This window comes from Hyperoodon ampullatus (genome assembly GCF_949752795.1).
Source record: "Hyperoodon ampullatus genome assembly, chromosome: 2".
NCBI lineage: Eukaryota > Metazoa > Chordata > Mammalia > Artiodactyla > Ziphiidae > Hyperoodon > Hyperoodon ampullatus.
Window position 1 is genome coordinate 109,300,170 of NC_136915.1, and position 22,494 is coordinate 109,322,663.

The following is a 22,494-nucleotide window of genomic DNA, read 5'->3' on the forward strand; positions in this document are numbered from 1 at the left end:
ACTCGTGTCCCCTGCATTGGCAGGTGGATTCTTAAACCACTGTGCCACCAGGGAAGTCCCTGAATTAATTTTTAAACAAGAGAATAATGAGTAATAGTTCCCATTTATTGAATACCTACTATGTACCATTTATATTGTTTTCATAGTTTACAAATCTTCAGAACAACACCAAAAGGTAGTTATCCCCATTTTCAAAGCAAGTAACTGACGTTCATGCACTTTAAATAACTTGGCATTCTCTGATACATTACGATGCGCCTGAATCTTACTAAAATATTTGCCTAGAATTTGAAAACCCCAAAATAATCTGAGGATCTTTAATACATTTGCTACATTTATTTAATAGAACCATATAATATTGATTCTGGAAAAGACCCAAGAAATCATCTGATCCAATTTCCTCATGATATTTTTCCTCTGCTTTTAGGACAAAACTCTACTCATCTTCCCTTCCCCACCAGATCCCTAAGTGGTGTAGATTCCTGAGAGGCCCCTCCTTTGATCTCCCTATAAGCTCTTCCCAGGCACTCCCACTGGTTCCTCTAGCTCCTCTGGGCAGATAGGAAAATCCAGTTGGTCTCTAGCTCCGCCTCCCGATCCACAATCCCAGCTGCCTGAAGGACATGGCCACTTGCTTCTGCCCGGTGCCAGCTCTGACCCAGTGTGGCCTGAACGCTTCAGCAGCTCCCCGTCCCAGCCTGCCTATTCCTGTGATGGTGGCCTCATCCTCCCAGTCGCTCAGGCAGGAAGGCCTCAAGACACCTTTGATTATTTTTTGCCATAACCACCTCCTTCTATCCCCATCCAGGTTCAGGCGATCTTCTACCTGCAATAACATCAAAACTTTCCCTCCAGTCCATTGCTGTGGCTGCTTGCCTTGTTCTCCTCATGCTCAGCACCTCTCATCTGCTACATCCCTGAGGCCTGGGACTTGGCCGCCTTCCTTGGCTGCTGCTCACTTCTGACTCCTTTTGCACCCCCACTATGGATTAACCCTCTGTGTACACAGCCCTGATTATGTTACCCACCTGCTTAAGGCATTGCCCCGTTTGGGCATTCCCCACTTTTCTTACTCTTTTGTCCCCAGTTCCCTATCTTTTCCCCATCACCCCCCACAGAAAACCATTCTACTATGTTTAAAGTATCTTTTAATTTCTGTGTGTGATTGCAAAATCTATTAATTTTTAAAATTTTCATAAATAATATTCTATTAGATCTCATTTCCTTATTTCTCTCAGAACTATGTTTTTAAGATCTGTCCTTATTGTTATGTGTCCATATAATCCACTGTCTCTTACTGCTGCAGAGCGCTCCATGGAGTGTGTCTACCACATTTTCTCTATCAACTCTTCCAGTGATGAATGCCCACATTGTTTCTAATGTTCCATCATACTTGTCACGGTCTATGATAGATCTGTGTGAGAATTTATTTTGGATGAATACCTAGAAACAGAGTTGCTGGTTCCCATGATGTGTAACCTTAATTGGCCTAAGAAGTACCAGGCTGCTCTTCAGAATGGCTGCCCTAGGTCACACCCCACCAGCTGGGCACCAACCACCTAAGCCATCCTGGCCAACCTTTAGCATTATTCAACTTTCCATGACTGGCCAGAGTATCGAGTATAAAGTGATTATCTCATTACTGCTTTAATTTGTCTTTCTCTGATTACTAGTATTTATGAGCATCTCTACATATGTATGTTAATTTTGTTGCTTCCTCTTCTATAATCCCTCTCCCTACACTGTTTACAGAGTAAAATTTACCCCCTTCCCAGTTTGGCATTCAAGACCCCCAATAAGCCGGCCTCAAAATCCCACCCCTGAAAAGTCATTTCCCATTTCTGGCCTTGGATCCTGTGGACCAGCCACCACTCACAATTCTCCTTGTCTTTTTCTTGAACCCCACCTCAAGTTGTCCTACAAGAAGAGTTCCGTGGATCCCTCGGTTAAAACTGACCTTTCCCTCTGACCTTCCAGATAATTCATCTGCACCTTTCTCCACTGCCTACCATGGCTCGCCTTCATTATAGTGCACGTCTTCTCACAGAGCTTAAGAACCTGGTTCCCATTTCTGCAAACTCATATACATGCCTCCAGCTAAGAACAGTTGCCAGGATTCTTTCTTTCTTTCTTTCTTTCTTTCTTTCTTTCTTTCTTTCTTTCTTTCTTTCTTTCTTTATTAAGCTGCACCAAGTCTTTGTTGTGGCATTCAGGACCTTTTTAGTTGCAGTATGGGGACTCTTAGTTGTGGCATGAATGTGGGATCTATTTCCCTGACAAGGAATCTAACCCAGACCCCTTGCATTGGGAGCGCAGTCTTACCCACTGGGCCACCAGGGAAGTCCCAGCCAGGCTTCTTGTTGAACAAAACAGTACGAATTTTTTAACTTGAGTGATGATTTTACTTTATTCTTTGTAATTTTCTCTATTGCAGTGGTTTTCAGTTGCAGGTTGTAACCCATGAGCATATGATAAAATCAATTTAGAGAATGGGAACCAGTATCTTTTATTAATGAAACAGAATAGGATTGAAAATATCAAGGTGCATCCCAAACCAAGAACATATCCTTTTGTATAACTTGTTTCAATTTTTTAGATATGTGTGAATGTGCAGCAGGTAGTAATATAAAATTATATCTTTCTATAGTTTGGAGTCAGAAGAAATCAGAGCTACTATACATATATAGTGATAGTGTATCTCTACATGTAATTATTGTGTGTGTGTGTGTGTGTTTCTTCTGACACAATGAATCTAATACAAAAAGAAAACACAAGACCCAGGCTCAAGTTCCACATCTGCTGTCTTTCAGCTGTATGACCCACGTTCCCAGGTGTCTCTCCCTCAGCAGCTTTAGTTTCTTCAGCTATTCAACAGAAATTTTAAACGCCCTTCTTCCCATCCTGGGATACTGTGAAATTGAATGAGAATGAAAGATGAGCCATAAGCCATCTAGGAACCTGGGTATTCTTACTTCCTGGGGTGTACAGTCTAGAAGCTGGCTGTGTGTTGAAAATTATTCACCAATTTGTATGTGTGTGTGCGTGCGTGTCATTCTTTTTTCCATGACATGATCATTACTGTGACTTACATCAATTCACATTAATGTCACTAATACTTACATCACTGGTATTAATGATGATACTAATATTGATTTATGACCATATGTAAGGCTCTGTTCTAAGCACTTTGTATGGGCTGTATTATCTCTTTTCATTCTCACAGCAATCCTGAAGTGGGTGCAATTAGGATCCTGCTTTACACATGAGGAAATGGAGATCGCAGTCTTTTCTCTTTGCAGCCTTTTCCTGGTTAAGGGTCAGGAGCCCTGGCCCTACCCTGTAAGGGGTCTCAGGTATCAGCCCCAGTTCATTGCAGTGAGGACCCTAGACTTCTGTTTCCCAACCCCTTTCTCTCCTCTACTATCCTTCCTCCCCTTCCTACTGCTCTTTATACATACTTCACTCTCTGCTCCTGACCACATCCCAATCCCATACCATATCCCCAAAAATCCCGTCAGTAGGGCTGAATCTGATGTCTTTGTGGGTATAGAAACAGATACTCCTCCCCAGATGCTCTGCATTCAGGAACAGCCTGGGGGCACTGGCGGGAATGTAGCTCAGTGAACTCTTCTCTCAGTTCCTGTCACCAGGAGCAGGCTGTCTGGGACTGTGGCCATTCATGGGCAAGGGATACCTGGGCTTTCCAGGCATCCTGCTCACAGACAGTTTCCTGCTCCCATGTTCTGGGACAAACTCCCCCCACCCCCCAACCAAGGACTTCAGAAGTTCTTCCCAGATATCCAGTCCAGGCCAGCTCTTGAGCTGTAACTTCAAGTACTCCAAGAACTGGGAGCATCTTCTGCTCAGCTCCCTCATATAAGACAAAGAGTTGAAGACCAGGAGAATGGGTCCCTCATCAAGCATTTCTTGACCACCTATGGTGTTCCAGGCACTGCTTGGGTGCTGGTGCCACAGAGATGAACAAGGACCAGTCCTCACCCTGAGGAATGATGCCAGCCTAATGCCAAGGGTAGGGAATAGGAAGGGGTGTTAGGATAGGATGAGGGAGAAGCAAGGAGGAGGGCCTAAAGAGATAAAAGCAAAGAGGAGAAAGGGAAGAAAGGATAAGCAGGGATTCTCAGCGTTACCAAAAAAGGGGAGGACATTCTGGAGACAAGAAATGGAGTGTGTGAAGACATTGTATTCTTGGAGATTGCAGATGTTCTGAGGGGCTAGAACCTTCTGTTCAGTTGGCAGGGCACCTGAAACCTGGGGAGGCTCTGGGAAATACCAGGAACTAGATGTGTATTAAAATAATTTTTATTGGGATTTTTAAATTTAATAACTCTTAATAGAGTAAAAGTAATTGAATACTTATTCTGGACCAGACACTGTGCTAGCTACTTTATAGGAACTGTCACTTTTAATATTTCCAACATTATTAGCAAGATACTGTTGTCCCCATTTTACAAATGGGAAAATGAGGCTTACAGAGATTTACTTGCTGAAGTCAGATACCTATTATATGGGCGAGACCAGGATTCAAACTCAGGTTTGTCTAACTCCAGAGTCCCTACCAGTTATTAACCTGCACTGCTCTGACTGCCATGCAGAGGGAGGTGAACTTTATTCTGAAGGGAATAGAGAGGGAGGCAGAAAATTTTTAAGAATGAAAGTGACAGTCTCAAAAAAAATGCATTTTAAAAAAGACAGCTCTCACACAGAGTGGATGCTTAGTAGCAAAGCAGAGTCAAGTCTGAACATTTAATCCTCTAGAACAGAGCTGGTGAGGGTGTCAGTTAAGACAGGGACCATAGATGGATGAAGAGAGGGTAATAGACTTGAAAGTCAGATAGAGGATTTGATAATACTTGCTGACCCATGAAATTTGGACAAATGAGAAAAAAAAAGGAACTGCTGACCTGAACAGATGGGGGAGAGGGAGTGAAGGTGCCTTTCAGTAAGATGGGGAATATAGGAGGGAAAAAATAGCTTTGGGAAGCAAGATGATGCAGTTTTGGAAAGAAGTTGAGTTTGAAGTGCCTATTATCCATCCAGAAGGACCTGGCCATCAGGCAGTTAGAAATATTGGTGTAGAGCTCAGGACAGGGTTCTCAGAAGATACCAGTTTGGGAGCACTTGGCAGAGAGCAGAGATATGGAAAGCAGGGAAGCTGTGATCTCACTTTAGTTTCAAGGAGAAAAGAAAAAAAAGAAACAGCCAAGGTCAGCATGGGTGAAACAACCAGAAATATTGATGCGGCCTGGAAGAGAAAGAGAACATGAGAAGGCTGAGATGAGGACCTGGAGAAGTAGAAGGATGATCAGGAGAGGGTATGAACCCGAAGGCCAAGTGCTCTTCCAAGGAAGCAAAGGTAGAATCAACAGGGCATGTAGTTTCTCTCTGCACACACCCGTGCACCTGTCCCCCACTACCCTCACTAAGGCAGACTTAAACCTGAACAAATACTGTTTTCTATTCCTAAAAATCCCAGGTTTGGGGCAGACTTTCCCTGAAACCAATCTAACCACATAGAACCTAATCACTAAAGGAAAAGCATTTATTTACCTTGCCCTTAATTTTCCTTTAACTCTCAATCTGAGAGTAGAGAATGATTTAAGTACAGAAATGATTAAATGTTAAGACTTACATTTTAAATTGTTCTCTTGCATTGATGAACTTCTTTTATGCTGGTCTCCCAAACAAATAGATTTGAAAGATTGCTGTGAGGGTAGGCCTCTACAGTGACAGGAACACAAAATTTTATGCTATTCCTGACTGGATATCAAAAATGCCACTAAACTTCCCTTGAGATTCATACAGAAAGACTTCCTGGATGTTAAGGGTGCCCAGACTGGTAAAATAAAGCAATGTGATCTCAGAGGCAGGCAGAGTATGTGCAGCAGTGACACCTGACACGAAATTGCAGTTTCCAGGGTCTGCTCAGCTGCTCCTGAACCTGAGATGCTAGACAAGTCACTCACCAGAGAACCTCAAGCTGTACCTCAGAGAGCCCTATGTCTGTATGTCCCTGAAAGTTTTACCATGAGGATGGATGAGATGACGGGTGCAAAGTTGGTGCCCCAAACACCCCTTGAATTCACTACTTCTTAACTCAGAGTACAGACCCAGGCCCTGGATCCACCCTGCATTGGGGGCCTAAGCAGGTAATAAGGGTCTAGGCAGAGACCCAGAGGCATGCTCTGGAAATTGCTGTGACCCTGGAACACTGCAACCTGTAGCAGAAGGGGCCGCAGTCCCTACACTGCTCCCCCCTTTTCTGACACATCTCAAAAGACATAACTAAAGCTTAAAAAACAAACAAAAATAAATATCCTTCCTTTTCCCTCTCCTTTCTGTGAATTCTCACTGATCTCTATAATGAATGCTTTTAACCTGGCACTGTGCTGAGACAAAGCAGAAAACATAAGTCTTGGCCTTTTCCAAGTTCAAATAAGTGACTGAGAAGGTTAAGAAAAGGTGTCACCTAAGACCTGTACAGCCTTTGTATCTGAGCTCTGTGGAGATGGGCTCTACAAGACCTTGCCCCACGCCACTGCCCACTAGAGGCCTTGCACTTCCACCTCCCAAATGGTACAAGAATCATTTCTAAGGCCTCCATTCTCACTGTTTCCTAACAGTGGGTAACTTCCTCTCCCCAAAGGAGGACCATGTTCTGCCTGTTTGATCTCTTCCAAACTTGAACTCAGAGCCCCACTTCTGTTCTTTCGCTGAGTAATCCAAAACCTGAGAGCCGACTTCCCACATGGCTGAATAAAATATGTAGAGACACTACCAAATCTGGGCAGAGAATCCAAACACAGGTTGAAGCTTTTAGAGATTACTTCTCGGAGTAGAGTGAGTCTCACTAAACTCGGCAGGAAAGAAGCAATATGTTTAACGCCCAGCTCACCAAAGTGGCCTTAGGATCTGTACAAACACCCTTCCATCCAACCCCCGGGTTTTGATTAGAAGCAGAGGGTGGGAGTGAGGCCCCAAATTACCGACACTTGAACCCCAGAAATACCACACTTTCCCCGGCAGAAAGGGGGCGGGAACGACCGACGTGGCGATTTCCCTCCGGAGCCGGAGAGCCACGCGGGGCGGGGCCCTTTCCGGCGCGAGTGAGGAGGTCAGACCTGCGCGCGGCTCTCAGCTGCCTGAAGGCCAGCGCCCGCGCGCTCAAGCCCTCGAATCCTGAGCGTCCCCTAGTGACTCCGCCTGGTCTAACCTACCCCCGCCCACTCCCCCCCCCCCCTCCGGAACAGATTACAGTTCTGGGCCAAGGTCGAGTACGAAGACGCCCTAGAAGAGCCCGACCCTACGGGAGGACCCGTGGCTGCCTCCAAGAAGCGAAACTGGGCGCCCCGTCCGCGCCCAAGAACGCAGCGGCAACCTCGCCAGTCCAGAGAAGCCGACTGACCAAACTCAAAGATCCTGACACCCCGGAAGGCGGCCAGTAAGCAGGGGACCAGGCCGGATACCTGGCCTTTCTTTAGCCTATCTGTTGGAGCCCAACGCTCTGCCCGCTCTAACGGCCTCTCCTCCCGGGGCATGCGAGGGTCCGCCGGGAGAGCACGGACAAGTGGCACAGCTTCTTCCAAGTGCAGTTGTGGGTGGCTCTGAAAAGAGCCTTTGGATATGATGGAACCTCGAGCCGAGCGCACACTTCTTAAGCCCGCTCCCCGCGGATGCGGCGGGCCAGCTGGATGTCTTTGGGCATGATGGTCACGCGCTTGGCGTGGATAGCGCACAGGTTCGTGTCTTCAAACAGCCCCACCAGATAGGCCTCGCTCGCCTCCTGCAGCGCCATCACGGCCGAGCTCTGGAAGCGCAAGTCAGTCTTGAAGTCCTGCGCGATCTCGCGCACCAGCCGCTGGAAGGGCAGCTTGCGGATCAGCAGCTCGGTCGACTTCTGGTAGCGCCGGATCTCCCGCAGGGCCACGGTGCCCGGCCGGTAGCGGTGCGGCTTCTTGACGCCGCCGGTGGCCGGCGCGCTCTTGCGGGCCGCCTTCGTGGCCAGCTGCTTGCGCGGGGCCTTGCCACCGGTCGACTTGCGGGCAGTCTGCTTTGTACGGGCCATAGCGAACCGACACACGAGCTCACCGGTGCAGCGATGCGCAAGGAGAGGAACCGGGATCCGGCCCGCCGCAGCGGTCTTTATAGGCACAGTCTTTTTCCCGATTGGGCGGGACAATAATTGAAAGTCCCGCGCTGGCTGTCCATTGGTTGTGACGTCATCGGCCCTAGCGCCACTGATTGGCTTGGGCAGAATCCCCCCCTACCCCCGCCCACCCGCCTCCCTTTCTACTTTCCGGTTTGCCAACGGTTTTCCCTGCCTTGCTTTTCCTTTCTTTCAGGGTGAGAGTCAGTTTTGAGCGCAACTGTGTCGGAATGTTCCTCCTCAACCCTTCGCTCCCTTGGAACGCGCTACCCGCGAAACCCTCTTTCTACGCTCTCTAGCTCCCGAATTGAACCTCAACCTTCTGTTTGGCCCCGCCGCCCCCGGAACGCCTTGTTGCCTTCTCAGAGCCCCCTAGCTTAGTTGGCATGACGGATCGTTGTGAGGTTTTTTGTTTTGTTTTGTTTTGTTTCCGCCTTTCGGTGCTCTTCGGATCGGAAAGTTATCTGCGCACCCCTCCGGGCGCAAGATTCCGCCTCCGAAAGCCTAAGTGGGTACCTGTATCTCCGCTGCGAAGGCGCCTTTTTTTTCCCCTTTGAGACAGTCGACTCACTTAAGCCAAACCCCAGGTCCGTCACACTCCCGAAAACTCCGCTCCCCTAACCGACCGGGGTGAACGGGGCGTGTACGTGTGTGAGACAGAGGCAACGTCCCCTTGGTACTAGACCTCAAGTGTTGGGCAAAGGCCTGGGGGACAACTATACTATAGAGTTGCTCACTAGGCATCCGACTCCGAGTTAAGGCATCGCGGGTCGCCTGACGGAGTACTTAGAACTGAGTCGACCCTGGCGCCCAAGAGGCTTGCTCCCTTCACCTGAGTTAATTACCCTCCCGGATTTACAACCCGTCGCCACCCACCCACGCATCACACCGGTAAGGTACTCAAAGATTCCAGAAGGTGGGTGAATGGCACTCCCTCCCCCTCTGTACCCCTGGGCCGCACGTCTACTACTGAGAAAGCTGAAATTGAGCAAACTAGGTGTTGGAACAACCCTTTTTATTTGAAAAAGTGGGTGGCTCTGAAAAGAGCCTTTGATTTCACAGGTGCCCCTTCGAGTAGGGGGCTTGAGAAGGCTTCCGGAGACCGGCCTCACTTGCCCTTTGCCTTGTGGTGACTCTCCGTCTTCTTGGGGAGCAACACAGCCTGGATGTTCGGCAAAACGCCGCCCTGGGCGATGGTGACTTTGCCCAACAGCTTGTTCAGTTCCTCGTCATTACGAATGGCCAGCTGCAGGTGACGAGGAATGATGCGCGTCTTCTTGTTGTCTCGGGCCGCGTTGCCCGCCAGCTCCAGGATTTCAGCGGTCAGGTACTCGAGGACTGCCGCCATGTACACGGGCGCGCCAGCCCCCACCCGCTCGGCGTAGTTGCCTTTGCGCAGCAGGCGGTGCACTCGCCCCACTGGGAACTGCAGACCTGCGCGGGACGACCGCGACTTGGCTTTGGCACGGGTCTTACCTCCTTGCTTGCCACGACCAGACATGACAACCACTGGCAATACAAACCGCTCTCGCTTGACGGCTAATAAATTCGCTCTCAACAGCGCCGCTTCACCCTTTTATAGGCAGAACGGCGATTGTCTACGGAACAATTTGATTGGCTAAAACGCCTCTTTGTCCTGATGGCCAATAGGATAGCTCAACCAGAATCCTCTCATTTACATAACCTCGTCCCCCTCGCAAGAGAGCCACTGAAAACTCGCGAATCGCAACGCGGCGTAATCCGAACCTTAATTTGCGTACAGCCTCTATAAGTACCGAGTCGCTTCCGGTAGCCTCGGTGCCGCTGCTGTGTTTGCGTTCGTGGTGGTCTTTGCAGCTCGTGCTTCCCGTTATGCCTGAGCCGGCAAAATCCGCCCCGGCGTCCAAGAAGGGCTCGAAGAAAGCTGTCACCAAAGCCCAGAAGAAGGACGGCAGGAAGCGCAAGCGCAGCCGCAAGGAGAGCTATTCTATCTACGTGTACAAGGTACTGAAGCAAGTGCACCCGGACACCGGCATCTCGTCCAAGGCCATGGGCATCATGAACTCGTTCGTCAACGACATCTTCGAGCGCATCGCGGGCGAAGCGTCGCGCCTGGCGCATTACAACAAGCGCTCGACCATCACCTCCCGCGAGATCCAGACGGCCGTGCGCCTGCTGCTGCCCGGCGAGCTGGCCAAGCACGCCGTGTCCGAGGGCACCAAGGCGGTCACCAAGTACACCAGCTCCAAGTGAGTCCCTGCCGGGATGCGGCGCTCGCACGAGTCGCCGAGCCGCTTGACTTTCCAAAGGCTCTTTTCAGAGCCACCCACCTTCTCAGTGGAAGAAGCTGTTATCCAATTTATTTTCATTTTCTGTTATGGTTCTTTTCCGTACCACTTACTCCTTTCGTGGTATAAATTTGCCATTTTCCTTAGGATGAAGGGCAACACCCAAGGTAGGACCAGATTTTGTCTATCGATCAAGAACTAGTTAGAGTAATTGTTCATTCTCATGCAAGTAACTTGCCTTTTCCAGTGAAACGGTTAGCGATGGGTGATGATCAGTGTAAATCTATCTACTCAGGAGGATGGGGTAAAAAGTTAAGCAGTGGTTGCTCTGCAGCAATTAGATTGGGTCAATACTTTGTAAATGCATTTTTCTTGAGCTCAGAAAACCAAATTAATGTTACTGTTAAAAAAAAAGAAAGCAATACTTTGAGACCACGCCCCAGCACGTATAGAAAATCTATACGTCGACTAAAAAAAAAACAACAATCTGCGTTAAGAATCAAGTTTTATTCGGTGACTTGCTGAGGACTAAGCCCAAGAGACAGCCTTTCAGATACCTCTGAGGGACTGTTCCAAGGCGGTATGGGAGGAACCAAAATATATACCAGTTTTGCAAAAACAAACTAGGTAGTTGAACGTCAAAAGAATTCTAATTAATGGAAAAAAAAAAACTAAAGTTAATGAATTTAGCACTTCTCTAGGGGAAGGTGAAAGAGTGGGCTGATTGAATCATTCATTCGATATGCACCTTAACTGTCTAGGCCCAGTATCCTGTTTTTCTCCATCCTGAATCCCCTCAGGGTGCACAGTTGGGGTAGCTGCAGCGGCTGATGGCTTGATGGCCACAACATCCTTTGATTACTGATATGGCAGGTGACATTTTTCATCCACATTTCATCTAGACAAATTTTAGTCTAGACGTACATCGTGTCTCACTTTGCTATTCCTTCTGGTTAATATTTGAACAGAGGCCTGAATGAAGAAAGTGAGCCATAGGATATCTTGGAGAAGAGTATTCTAAAAACAAAAAACAGCAAGTGCAAAGGCCCTGAGGCCTGAGGTCTCAGTGTTTCACTAAAATCCCCTATCCAACATCAGTTTCAACCTCCAACCTTAGAAGGCAGAATAATGAAACGTCTAAATCAATGTTAATTGGGCATCCCTTGGCTATTGCAACCACATAAATCACTGTTACCTCTAATAAGTGTAGCAAAATATGAACAAAGGATATCATTAAGAGTTCTAGTTAATATATAGATGATCACTCTCAAACATACATAAGACTTAAATATAATGGAGTAAAAAATCTTATATGTTCATATGTTGAAATTCTATCAGTTAACATTATACTGTAAAAATAAAATGGAATAATTAACATCTATGAAAGTTTTCTGTACTAGTTTTTTAAGTCTGATTACAAGTTTTTTAAATTTTCTCAATTTTTTGTTTTGTAAAATTTAAACCTATAGAAAAGTTGAAAGAAACTGTACAATGACCAGCATTATCTTCATCTAGTTTCACCAATTGTTACTATTTGCTGCATTTGCATTTTCTGAACGATTTGAAAATCAGTTGTAAACATCTTGACATTTTTCCTTACTTAACATTTTTTAAATTTTTTATATAATTTTTGAAGGTTATTTTACACTTACAGTTATTACAAAGTATTGGCTATATTCACCGTGTTGTACAATACATCCTTGAGCCTATCTTACACCCAGTAGTTTGTACTTGCCACTCCCCCACCCCTAAATTGCCCCTCTCCACTGGTAACCACTAGTTTGTTCTCTGTATCTGTGAGTCTGCTTCTTTTATATTTACTAGTTTGTTGTAATTTTTAGATTCCACATATAAGTGATATTATACACTATCTTTCTCTGATTTATTTCACTTAGCATAATGTCCTCCAAGTCCATCCATGTTCCTGCAAATGGCAAAATTTCATTCTTTTCCCTAAATACTTTACGTCTCTCTTAAAAATAAGGTCAGTCTCCTATATAACTACAGTACCATTATTACGCCAAAAATTTAATATTGATTCAGTAATGTTAACCAATATGCAATCCATATTCAAATTTCTCCAGTTGTCAAAAAAATATCCTTTAAAGCAGCGGTCCCCAACCTTTTTGGCACCAGGGACAGGTTTTGTGGAAGACAATTTTACACGACGGGCGTGGGGGGCGGTTTCAGGCGGTAATGCAAGCAATGGGGAGCGGCATTTGAAGCTTCCCTCGCTCGCCCGCTGCTCACCTCGTGCTGTGCGGACCGGTTCCCAACAAGCCGTGGACCCCCACCGGTCCGCTGCCCGGAGGTTGGGGACCCCTGCTATAAAGGTGTTGCATTAATTTCCTACGGCTGCTGTAACAAATAACTATAAACTTGGTGGCTTAAAACACAAATTTATTCTCTTAAAGTTCTGGAGATCAGAAGCACAAATATTAGTTTCACCAGGCGGGTCTCAAAACTGCTCTCTCCAAAGGTTCTAGGGGAGAATCCTTTTCCATGCATTTTCCAGGTTCTAGAGGAGCATTTCTTGGCTCATGGTTCCTGCCTCCATTCTCAAAGTCAGCGTCGTACCATCTTCAAATCTCTCTATGCTTCCATCACCTTCTTCCTCCCTTGGCTTTTTCTTGCCTCTCATGAGGACACTGATGATTACATGTGGGTCCACCCAAATAATCCAGCATAATCTCCCTATCTCAAAATCACACCAGGAAAGTCCCCTTTGACATTTAAGGTAATATTCACAGATTCTAGGGTTTAGATGTGGACATATTTAGGAGTCCTATTCAGCGTACCCCAGCTGTTGACTACTGTTACAGGTTGAATTGTGTCCCCTCAAAAGATATGTTGAAGTCTAACTCCCCAGTGCCTTAGAATGTGGCCTTATTTGAAAATAGGGTCTTTGTAGATGTAATCAAGTTAAAATAACGTCATTAGGGTGGGCTCTAATCCAGTATGACAGGTGTCCTTATAACAAAATGTAGAAATGCACAGGAAAAAACTGAGACAAATGTCAGGGTTTGTCATAAACCAAATAATACCTGGGGCTACCAGAAGCTGAAAGACAAGGAAGGATCCTGGCCAAGAAGAGCCTTCAGAGGGACAGGGGCCTGCCAACACATTGACTTTAGACTTCTAGCCTCCAGAAATGATGACAGAATAAATTTCCGTTGTTTTAAGCCACTCAGTTTGTGGGAATTTGTTATGGCAGCCCTAAGAAACTAATGCAAACTAAAAATTTTAATAATAGAATTATTTAATTTTTAAATAAAATTTCAGACTTTTAAAAATCCTAGACTGTCCTTCATTTTAATGGTAATATTAATCTTTGGCCCTGGTCAAATATTGATTTTAAAACGTGGACATTTAGTCCAAATGTGTAGTTGGAGCAGCTCTATTTTTCCTTATCTACCCTATTTGGCCTCTTTGAGACCTTCCAAGATAAAAGGTCTATCATCTTTCCTTTTATTCTGGGAAATTATTTCTCAAATATTTCAAGATCCAAGTAGGGCTCTGTAGGGCTCTGAGGCTGGCTGAACTCCATGAGTGGCTCAGCTTTCCAATTCTTCCTCTCAGCAGTTGCCCTCCTGTGGTCTACAATCATTCTTGCCTTCACACCCACATAACACTACATTCTGCTGCAGCCTCTTGAAAACAAAGAAGATTCTTTACCAAAAGATAAGAGCAATCTACATTCCCAGTAGTTCAATTTCTGAAATGTTTGTGCTGATTAGATTGGTCTAGATTCCTGAGCTAATCAGTGTGGGAAGTGGTTGGGACTACATTTAAACCAATCATGCCAATCATGCTAAGAACTGTAGATAAGATCTGTTTTCTGGGAAACATGTGGCAATGGTTCTCAAACTTGACTGCTCATTAGAGTCACCTGGGGAACTTTTTTTAAAAATTCCAAGTGATGACTGTGTCTCAAATCACTTAAATCAGAATTTCTGGGGATGGCACCCAGACATCAGTATTTCTAAAAGTTCTCCAGGTACCTATGGGCAGTCAAGTTTGAGCTCCACCTACATAAGGGATTAGGTGAGCTCCTTAATGAAAATCAGCATAATATTAGAAAAACAGAATAAGAAAAATGCTACATAGTCAATAACATATATTATTGGGCTATCAACTACTAAGTTATACTACATAAACATACGAAATCAAATCTCAAAGAATACATTAAGGAAACATATAAGGAGAAATAAAGTCTAGAAGAATAAGGTGATAGCCTTCATCCCCACTGCTGTGTTTAGAGTGTGGACAAAGAATGTCGCCTGCCATTTCAGTAAGCAAAAGATGTTGTGGCCAAAAAGCCCTCAGCCACTGCAGCCACCCCTGACGGTGCACCCTGAGGATATTCAGGATGGAGAAAAACAAGATAATGGCCCTACTTAGTTAAGGTGCATATCAAAGAAATGGTTTCAATAAGCCCAAACTCTTGTATCTTCCCATACCTAGGAAAGCACTAAAATCATTAACTTGAGATGTCTGTTTTTGTGATTAGCAGTAATCTTTTGATGTTCGACTATATGTTTGGTTATTTTTTTCAACAAAAACTCCTATATATCCTGGCTCCTCCCTTACCTCTTTGGAACAGTCCCTTGGATCTGAGAGGCTGTATCCCAGGCTTAAGTCCTCAGCTAAGTCCACCGAATAAAACATACTTCTCAATTTTTAGGTTGTGCACTTTTCTTAAAAGCAGGTTCATGTTCTCTTCGCTGAGCCCTAGATGCATCTCTCACACTGCCAACTCCGTTTATCGAGTTGAATGTTGAATGTCAACTCCATATATTGAAGGTTCTCAATCTTAAATCAGAATTCTGGATCTCCCTTCAATGCCCCAATCTATCCCTCCTCCCAGTATTCAATCCTAATCAACAGCACCACTGTTTACGCAGTTGCTCAGGCTAAACACCTAGAGGTTTTGCTCCTATCCACAGTACTACCTCCAAAATATAATCCTAATCGCAACATTTCTCACCATCTCCATTATTATCACTGTTCTCCAATCCAGCATGTCTAGACTACCCAGTGGTTCTCACACTTTAGCATGCATCAGAATCACCCAGAGGGCTCGTTAACACAAATTATTAGGGTCTGAAAATTCCACCTTTAATAAATTCTCAGGTAATGCTAATACTACTGGTCTGGAAAAGAGACTTTAATTGAGTCACTGCTCTAGCCTGTAACACTGTAATAGCCCTTTTCATTGGTTCCCTTGCTTCTACTATGGACAATCTAGGATCTTTGATTCACCGTAGCAAACAGAGTGATCTACTTTAAGGTTAATGAGGTCCTGTTATTCATGTCCCTACAGAAAGCAATCCAAGGGTTCCCAAAGCACCGACACTAACCTCTGAAGCCAGTCTCCTTTGCATTCCCAGCTATATTGGGGCTTTCTGCTCCTCGAAATTTCAAATATTTTCCTGCTTCGGAAATTATGCATATCTTATTTCCATTGTATGGACATGTCTTTTAAATTGGGCAAGCTTTTCTAAGAAGTAATTCTCTGGGGAGAACACTATCACCGAGTATTAGGCAAGTTTTATGTGATTTGACCTAAGATGAGGCAGACACAAGCCACCAGAAGAATAGTTAATTCCTAGGTATCAAGACCAAGCTCCAATTTCCCTATTGGGGAATCTACACATAAACTGCGTACGCAGGTGCTTGTGAATGCAAGATACACAAACGCAAGGAATTTGTTAGTAGTAAGTGAAAGTTGAGTTATCCCTTTTTTGTAAACAACACCGAGCACACAACACAAAAAATTAATTACCACCACTGTTTTACCACTTGGGAACACCATTGGTCGCACCTTTGATATTCGAATTTTACCTTGCATACATGAGTTCATAAAAAGCAACATCACTGAAACAGCGTTTCAAGAGTTGACAAAACGCAGCACATCTATACCCCATTAGGTCCTCCCAAACTAGGTAAGAATACTCCGTCACTTATCTGGAAGAAATGGCTGTGTTCGTACTTAACGACTGTGAATGCTCTTAACGTTAACTAGGTGAGGAAACCAAAAAGCAAAGTAGGACTACAAAAAACCCGTGTAAAACAACATGACAGCTTCTTCCACTGAGAAGGTGGGTGGCTCTGAAAAGAGCCTTTGGAAAGTCAAGCGGCTCGGCGACTCGTGCGAGCGCCGCATCCCGGCAGGGACTCACTTGGAGCTGGTGTACTTGGTGACCGCCTTGGTGCCCTCGGACACGGCGTGCTTGGCCAGCTCGCCGGGCAGCAGCAGGCGCACGGCCGTCTGGATCTCGCGGGAGGTGATGGTCGAGCGCTTGTTGTAATGCGCCAGGCGCGACGCTTCGCCCGCGATGCGCTCGAAGATGTCGTTGACGAACGAGTTCATGATGCCCATGGCCTTGGACGAGATGCCGGTGTCCGGGTGCACTTGCTTCAGTACCTTGTACACGTAGATAGAATAGCTCTCCTTGCGGCTGCGCTTGCGCTTCCTGCCGTCCTTCTTCTGGGCTTTGGTGACAGCTTTCTTCGAGCCCTTCTTGGACGCCGGGGCGGATTTTGCCGGCTCAGGCATAACGGGAAGCACGAGCTGCAAAGACCACCACGAACGCAAACACAGCAGCGGCACCGAGGCTACCGGAAGCGACTCGGTACTTATAGAGGCTGTACGCAAATTAAGGTTCGGATTACGCCGCGTTGCGATTCGCGAGTTTTCAGTGGCTCTCTTGCGAGGGGGACGAGGTTATGTAAATGAGAGGATTCTGGTTGAGCTATCCTATTGGCCATCAGGACAAAGAGGCGTTTTAGCCAATCAAATTGTTCCGTAGACAATCGCCGTTCTGCCTATAAAAGGGTGAAGCGGCGCTGTTGAGAGCGAATTTATTAGCCGTCAAGCGAGAGCGGTTTGTATTGCCAGTGGTTGTCATGTCTGGTCGTGGCAAGCAAGGAGGTAAGACCCGTGCCAAAGCCAAGTCGCGGTCGTCCCGCGCAGGTCTGCAGTTCCCAGTGGGGCGAGTGCACCGCCTGCTGCGCAAAGGCAACTACGCCGAGCGGGTGGGGGCTGGCGCGCCCGTGTACATGGCGGCAGTCCTCGAGTACCTGACCGCTGAAATCCTGGAGCTGGCGGGCAACGCGGCCCGAGACAACAAGAAGACGCGCATCATTCCTCGTCACCTGCAGCTGGCCATTCGTAATGACGAGGAACTGAACAAGCTGTTGGGCAAAGTCACCATCGCCCAGGGCGGCGTTTTGCCGAACATCCAGGCTGTGTTGCTCCCCAAGAAGACGGAGAGTCACCACAAGGCAAAGGGCAAGTGAGGCCGGTCTCCGGAAGCCTTCTCAAGCCCCCTACTCGAAGGGGCACCTGTGAAATCAAAGGCTCTTTTCAGAGCCACCCACTTTTTCAAATAAAAAGGGTTGTTCCAACACCTAGTTTGCTCAATTTCAGCTTTCTCAGTAGTAGACGTGCGGCCCAGGGGTACAGAGGGGGAGGGAGTGCCATTCACCCACCTTCTGGAATCTTTGAGTACCTTACCGGTGTGATGCGTGGGTGGGTGGCGACGGGTTGTAAATCCGGGAGGGTAATTAACTCAGGTGAAGGGAGCAAGCCTCTTGGGCGCCAGGGTCGACTCAGTTCTAAGTACTCCGTCAGGCGACCCGCGATGCCTTAACTCGGAGTCGGATGCCTAGTGAGCAACTCTATAGTATAGTTGTCCCCCAGGCCTTTGCCCAACACTTGAGGTCTAGTACCAAGGGGACGTTGCCTCTGTCTCACACACGTACACGCCCCGTTCACCCCGGTCGGTTAGGGGAGCGGAGTTTTCGGGAGTGTGACGGACCTGGGGTTTGGCTTAAGTGAGTCGACTGTCTCAAAGGGGAAAAAAAAGGCGCCTTCGCAGCGGAGATACAGGTACCCACTTAGGCTTTCGGAGGCGGAATCTTGCGCCCGGAGGGGTGCGCAGATAACTTTCCGATCCGAAGAGCACCGAAAGGCGGAAACAAAACAAAACAAAACAAAAAACCTCACAACGATCCGTCATGCCAACTAAGCTAGGGGGCTCTGAGAAGGCAACAAGGCGTTCCGGGGGCGGCGGGGCCAAACAGAAGGTTGAGGTTCAATTCGGGAGCTAGAGAGCGTAGAAAGAGGGTTTCGCGGGTAGCGCGTTCCAAGGGAGCGAAGGGTTGAGGAGGAACATTCCGACACAGTTGCGCTCAAAACTGACTCTCACCCTGAAAGAAAGGAAAAGCAAGGCAGGGAAAACCGTTGGCAAACCGGAAAGTAGAAAGGGAGGCGGGTGGGCGGGGGTAGGGGGGGATTCTGCCCAAGCCAATCAGTGGCGCTAGGGCCGATGACGTCACAACCAATGGACAGCCAGCGCGGGACTTTCAATTATTGTCCCGCCCAATCGGGAAAAAGACTGTGCCTATAAAGACCGCTGCGGCGGGCCGGATCCCGGTTCCTCTCCTTGCGCATCGCTGCACCGGTGAGCTCGTGTGTCGGTTCGCTATGGCCCGTACAAAGCAGACTGCCCGCAAGTCGACCGGTGGCAAGGCCCCGCGCAAGCAGCTGGCCACGAAGGCGGCCCGCAAGAGCGCGCCGGCCACCGGCGGCGTCAAGAAGCCGCACCGCTACCGGCCGGGCACCGTGGCCCTGCGGGAGATCCGGCGCTACCAGAAGTCGACCGAGCTGCTGATCCGCAAGCTGCCCTTCCAGCGGCTGGTGCGCGAGATCGCGCAGGACTTCAAGACTGACTTGCGCTTCCAGAGCTCGGCCGTGATGGCGCTGCAGGAGGCGAGCGAGGCCTATCTGGTGGGGCTGTTTGAAGACACGAACCTGTGCGCTATCCACGCCAAGCGCGTGACCATCATGCCCAAAGACATCCAGCTGGCCCGCCGCATCCGCGGGGAGCGGGCTTAAGAAGTGTGCGCTCGGCTCGAGGTTCCATCATATCCAAAGGCTCTTTTCAGAGCCACCCACAACTGCACTTGGAAGAAGCTGTGCCACTTGTCCGTGCTCTCCCGGCGGACCCTCGCATGCCCCGGGAGGAGAGGCCGTTAGAGCGGGCAGAGCGTTGGGCTCCAACAGATAGGCTAAAGAAAGGCCAGGTATCCGGCCTGGTCCCCTGCTTACTGGCCGCCTTCCGGGGTGTCAGGATCTTTGAGTTTGGTCAGTCGGCTTCTCTGGACTGGCGAGGTTGCCGCTGCGTTCTTGGGCGCGGACGGGGCGCCCAGTTTCGCTTCTTGGAGGCAGCCACGGGTCCTCCCGTAGGGTCGGGCTCTTCTAGGGCGTCTTCGTACTCGACCTTGGCCCAGAACTGTAATCTGTTCCGGAGGGGGGGGGGGGAGTGGGCGGGGGTAGGTTAGACCAGGCGGAGTCACTAGGGGACGCTCAGGATTCGAGGGCTTGAGCGCGCGGGCGCTGGCCTTCAGGCAGCTGAGAGCCGCGCGCAGGTCTGACCTCCTCACTCGCGCCGGAAAGGGCCCCGCCCCGCGTGGCTCTCCGGCTCCGGAGGGAAATCGCCACGTCGGTCGTTCCCGCCCCCTTTCTGCCGGGGAAAGTGAGGGATTCCTGCAACCTGGCTGCGTGTTGGATGTCGATAATGCCCGGGCGTCACTCCTCAGCGAAGAGTTTAGCGGAGGCCATTCATCCCCTCACTCCACCCTCTCTTTCTCAAAACTCCCGCGCGGGCCTGAGCGATTTCGCCTGTTATTTTAAGCCCTTGACATTCTCACTTTCCTCAGCCTTGCTCCTTTTCTTTCAAATGCCAACCGCACTCAGACAAGTACCGGTAGCTCTGTGCAGGAATAGACCAGAGGACGAGGAAGGATCTGGTGTCTGCGGCCTGGCATTCAGTTCAGGCAGTCGGGTGGGTTTGACCAGCCTGAGCCCAAAGGAGCAGCTGTGGGGAAGAGGATAGACGGCCGGGAGCTCAAGGGCCGCCATAACCTAGGCCACTCCCCGGGGACTCGGTCTTGTCGGTATTGTTCTCGGCTCCACGGCAGGAGACTGATTCTTGCTGGAAGACATCCCGAGAGGCATAGGCGTGACCTCTGTGTAGTTATATGAGAAGTTATCCAGGTCAAGGCGCTCAGAGTTCAAGCTGTGGGAGGCAGTGAACCAATGGAAGGCAGAACAGACCCTGCTCCTCTCCCTTGCACCCATTTGCTGGCCGCAGGATCTGTAAGGGCAGAGATTTGACGTGGTCTCAGAGGGGCAATTCCTGCACCAGATGAGAGCAGAAGTCTAAGGTCTCTTACTGTCTTTTAGGAATGAACCTCTTCAACTGGGAGAGTGGGACAGTATCTTGTAGAGCCCACACTACACAAGACTCAGATAGGAGCTACTATGTGGGTCTCAGATGACATCTCTTTTTAACCTTGATCGTCGCTTGTTTGCACCTGGAAGAGGCCAGAGTTTGTGTTTTTGTTGTCTCAGCACAGTTGATAGATAAAAGCACTACCAGAGATGGGTGAGAATTCACTGAGGGGAATAGAAACTGAAGTAGACATACTTTTGAAAACTTTTTTGCCCTTTGCAAGGATTGTGGGGGAAAAAAGAAGAGCAATGTGGACTGCAGCTTCTCCTGACAGTGGGTCCCCAGTTTGCAACCCCAGGCTCACAGAGATTTTCAGAATAGGGCCTGTTATGGGCTGAATTGTGCCCCCCAACAATTCATATGTTGAAGCCCTAATTCCTTGTACCTCAGAATGTAACTGTACTTGGGGATAGGACCCCTAAATAGGCAATTAAGTTTAAAATGGGGTCATTAAGATGGACCCTAAATGAGTCGTGTCCTTATAAGAAGAGGCAATCAGGACACAGACAACACAGAGGGATATCCATGTGAGGACACAATGAGAAGGCAGCCATCTGCAAGCCAAAGAGACAGGTCTCAGAAGAAATCCAACCTGCCCACATCTTGATCTTGGACTTCTAGCCTCTTGAACTGTGAGAAAATAAAATTAGTTGTTTAAGCCACCCAGTCTGTGGTATTTTGTTATGGCTGCCCTAGAAAACTAATACAGACCCAGGGTTTCATTCCCTGCTCAGACCAACACTGCAAGATGGGATCCTGAGGATCTATACTCTGTGAGATATAAGCAGAAGCAGCAGTGACTCAGGGCTGTGCAGGGATGGCACATTTGCACCCAGCATCTCATCCACTGTAGTTTGTTTTCAAAGAGGCAGCCTGAAGTTCTCAGACAGTGAGTGACTTTCCAGCATGTCTGAGCCATTAGTGGCTCAGCAGACCCCTGAGCACATAGATTTCCATGTCAGGGCTCTTCCTCCCCAGGATCATACTCCCTGAAGGGATACTACATCAGATTTAAAAGCAAATATCTAAGATCTCCCTGTGGCCCTGAAATTTGGGATCAGCCTGGGCATCTGTCATGGCTAAGGCAGGTCAGGGGTTCCTAGCTTAGCAGGAATGTCTATATCCTGCCTTCACCCCTTCCTCATTTTTCTACCCACCTCTGTCCTCCTGCCACAGCAGTGGATTGCTCACTTACCAAACTCAACGCTTGCAGGATGTGGAAGGATAATGATGAAAGAAAGCAGAGAGGGAGGAGCACTGGTCTCTTGCTGGTGGAACAGGGGAGGCCCTCCCTGGTTGGTCTTTCCTGGTTTCCTGTCAAAGGTGAGCCCCTTAAAGGCAGGGCCTTGTCTGCATCATTGATCCTTCTTCCAGGGCTGCTACACAGCGAGCTCTGGGCCTCAACCATGGAAGTGTTCTCTACTCAGCTGACAGCCCCCTGCCCTCACATGGGGCCAAGAAACAACAGGCAGTGGAAACAGGTGTGTACACACTCACTTTCTGAGGAAGTGGGCCTGTCTGACCCACTCCCTCTCACCCAGTGGAGAGTCAGACCTTGGCAAAACACTGATGCCCCACCAATCAGCAGCTGTTTGGGGGATTTGCCGCACAAGGCCAAGACAACAGAAGCTGGTTCTCACTGTGAGCCTGTTCTGGGAGGCGTGAGGAGTTCTCCAGTGCCTTCAGGGCTTCCCAAACTGCCACAGGCATTTTAGCTTTGACACCTTTTGGGTAATAGGACAAAGATGATATTCCTTCCACT

General features: G+C 48.1%; 6 protein-coding genes across 6 annotated transcripts; 3 read left to right on the top strand and 3 right to left on the bottom strand.

Moving 5' to 3' along the window:
* Positions 1 to 7,672: 7,672 nt before the first annotated feature.
* On the bottom strand, positions 7,673 to 8,083 carry LOC307048387 (histone H3.2; the record flags this gene model as incomplete). The annotated part of the gene is made up of 1 exon (XM_079697465.1): positions 7,673 to 8,083. One exon carries the CDS (start codon positions 8,081 to 8,083, stop codon positions 7,673 to 7,675), a length of 411 nt encoding a protein of 136 aa, XP_079553591.1.
* A 1,087-nt stretch (positions 8,084 to 9,170) lies between these two features.
* On the bottom strand, positions 9,171 to 9,690 carry LOC307049165 (histone H2A type 2-A). The gene has a single exon (XM_079698571.1). The coding sequence runs from the start codon at positions 9,663 to 9,665 to the stop codon at positions 9,273 to 9,275; it is 393 nt and encodes a 130-aa protein (XP_079554697.1). The 5' UTR covers positions 9,666 to 9,690; the 3' UTR covers positions 9,171 to 9,272.
* A 325-nt stretch (positions 9,691 to 10,015) lies between these two features.
* LOC307047853 (histone H2B type 2-E-like) lies at positions 10,016 to 10,396 on the top strand (the record flags this gene model as incomplete). The annotated part of the gene is made up of 1 exon (XM_079696559.1): positions 10,016 to 10,396. The coding sequence occupies one exon, from the start codon at positions 10,016 to 10,018 to the stop codon at positions 10,394 to 10,396; it is 381 nt and encodes a 126-aa protein (XP_079552685.1).
* A 6,213-nt stretch (positions 10,397 to 16,609) lies between these two features.
* Positions 16,610 to 16,990, bottom strand: LOC307047985 (histone H2B type 2-E-like; the record flags this gene model as incomplete). The annotated part of the gene is made up of 1 exon (XM_079696808.1): positions 16,610 to 16,990. The coding sequence occupies one exon, from the start codon at positions 16,988 to 16,990 to the stop codon at positions 16,610 to 16,612; it is 381 nt and encodes a 126-aa protein (XP_079552934.1).
* A 325-nt stretch (positions 16,991 to 17,315) lies between these two features.
* On the top strand, positions 17,316 to 17,835 carry LOC307069033 (histone H2A type 2-A). The gene has a single exon (XM_079727186.1). It carries the CDS (start codon positions 17,341 to 17,343, stop codon positions 17,731 to 17,733), a length of 393 nt encoding a protein of 130 aa, XP_079583312.1. The 5' UTR covers positions 17,316 to 17,340; the 3' UTR covers positions 17,734 to 17,835.
* A 1,087-nt stretch (positions 17,836 to 18,922) lies between these two features.
* On the top strand, positions 18,923 to 19,333 carry LOC307048255 (histone H3.2; the record flags this gene model as incomplete). Its single annotated transcript, XM_079697276.1, has 1 exon — positions 18,923 to 19,333. One exon carries the CDS (start codon positions 18,923 to 18,925, stop codon positions 19,331 to 19,333), a length of 411 nt encoding a protein of 136 aa, XP_079553402.1.
* Positions 19,334 to 22,494: the final 3,161 nt, after the last annotated feature.

What these genes read in the sequence shown, in the direction of transcription:
- LOC307049165 (XM_079698571.1), bottom strand. Translation starts at nt 9,665, where the DNA reads ATGTCTGGTCGTGGCAAGCAAGGAGGTAAGACCCGTGCCAAAGCCAAG.
- LOC307069033 (XM_079727186.1), top strand. Translation starts at nt 17,341, where the DNA reads ATGTCTGGTCGTGGCAAGCAAGGAGGTAAGACCCGTGCCAAAGCCAAG.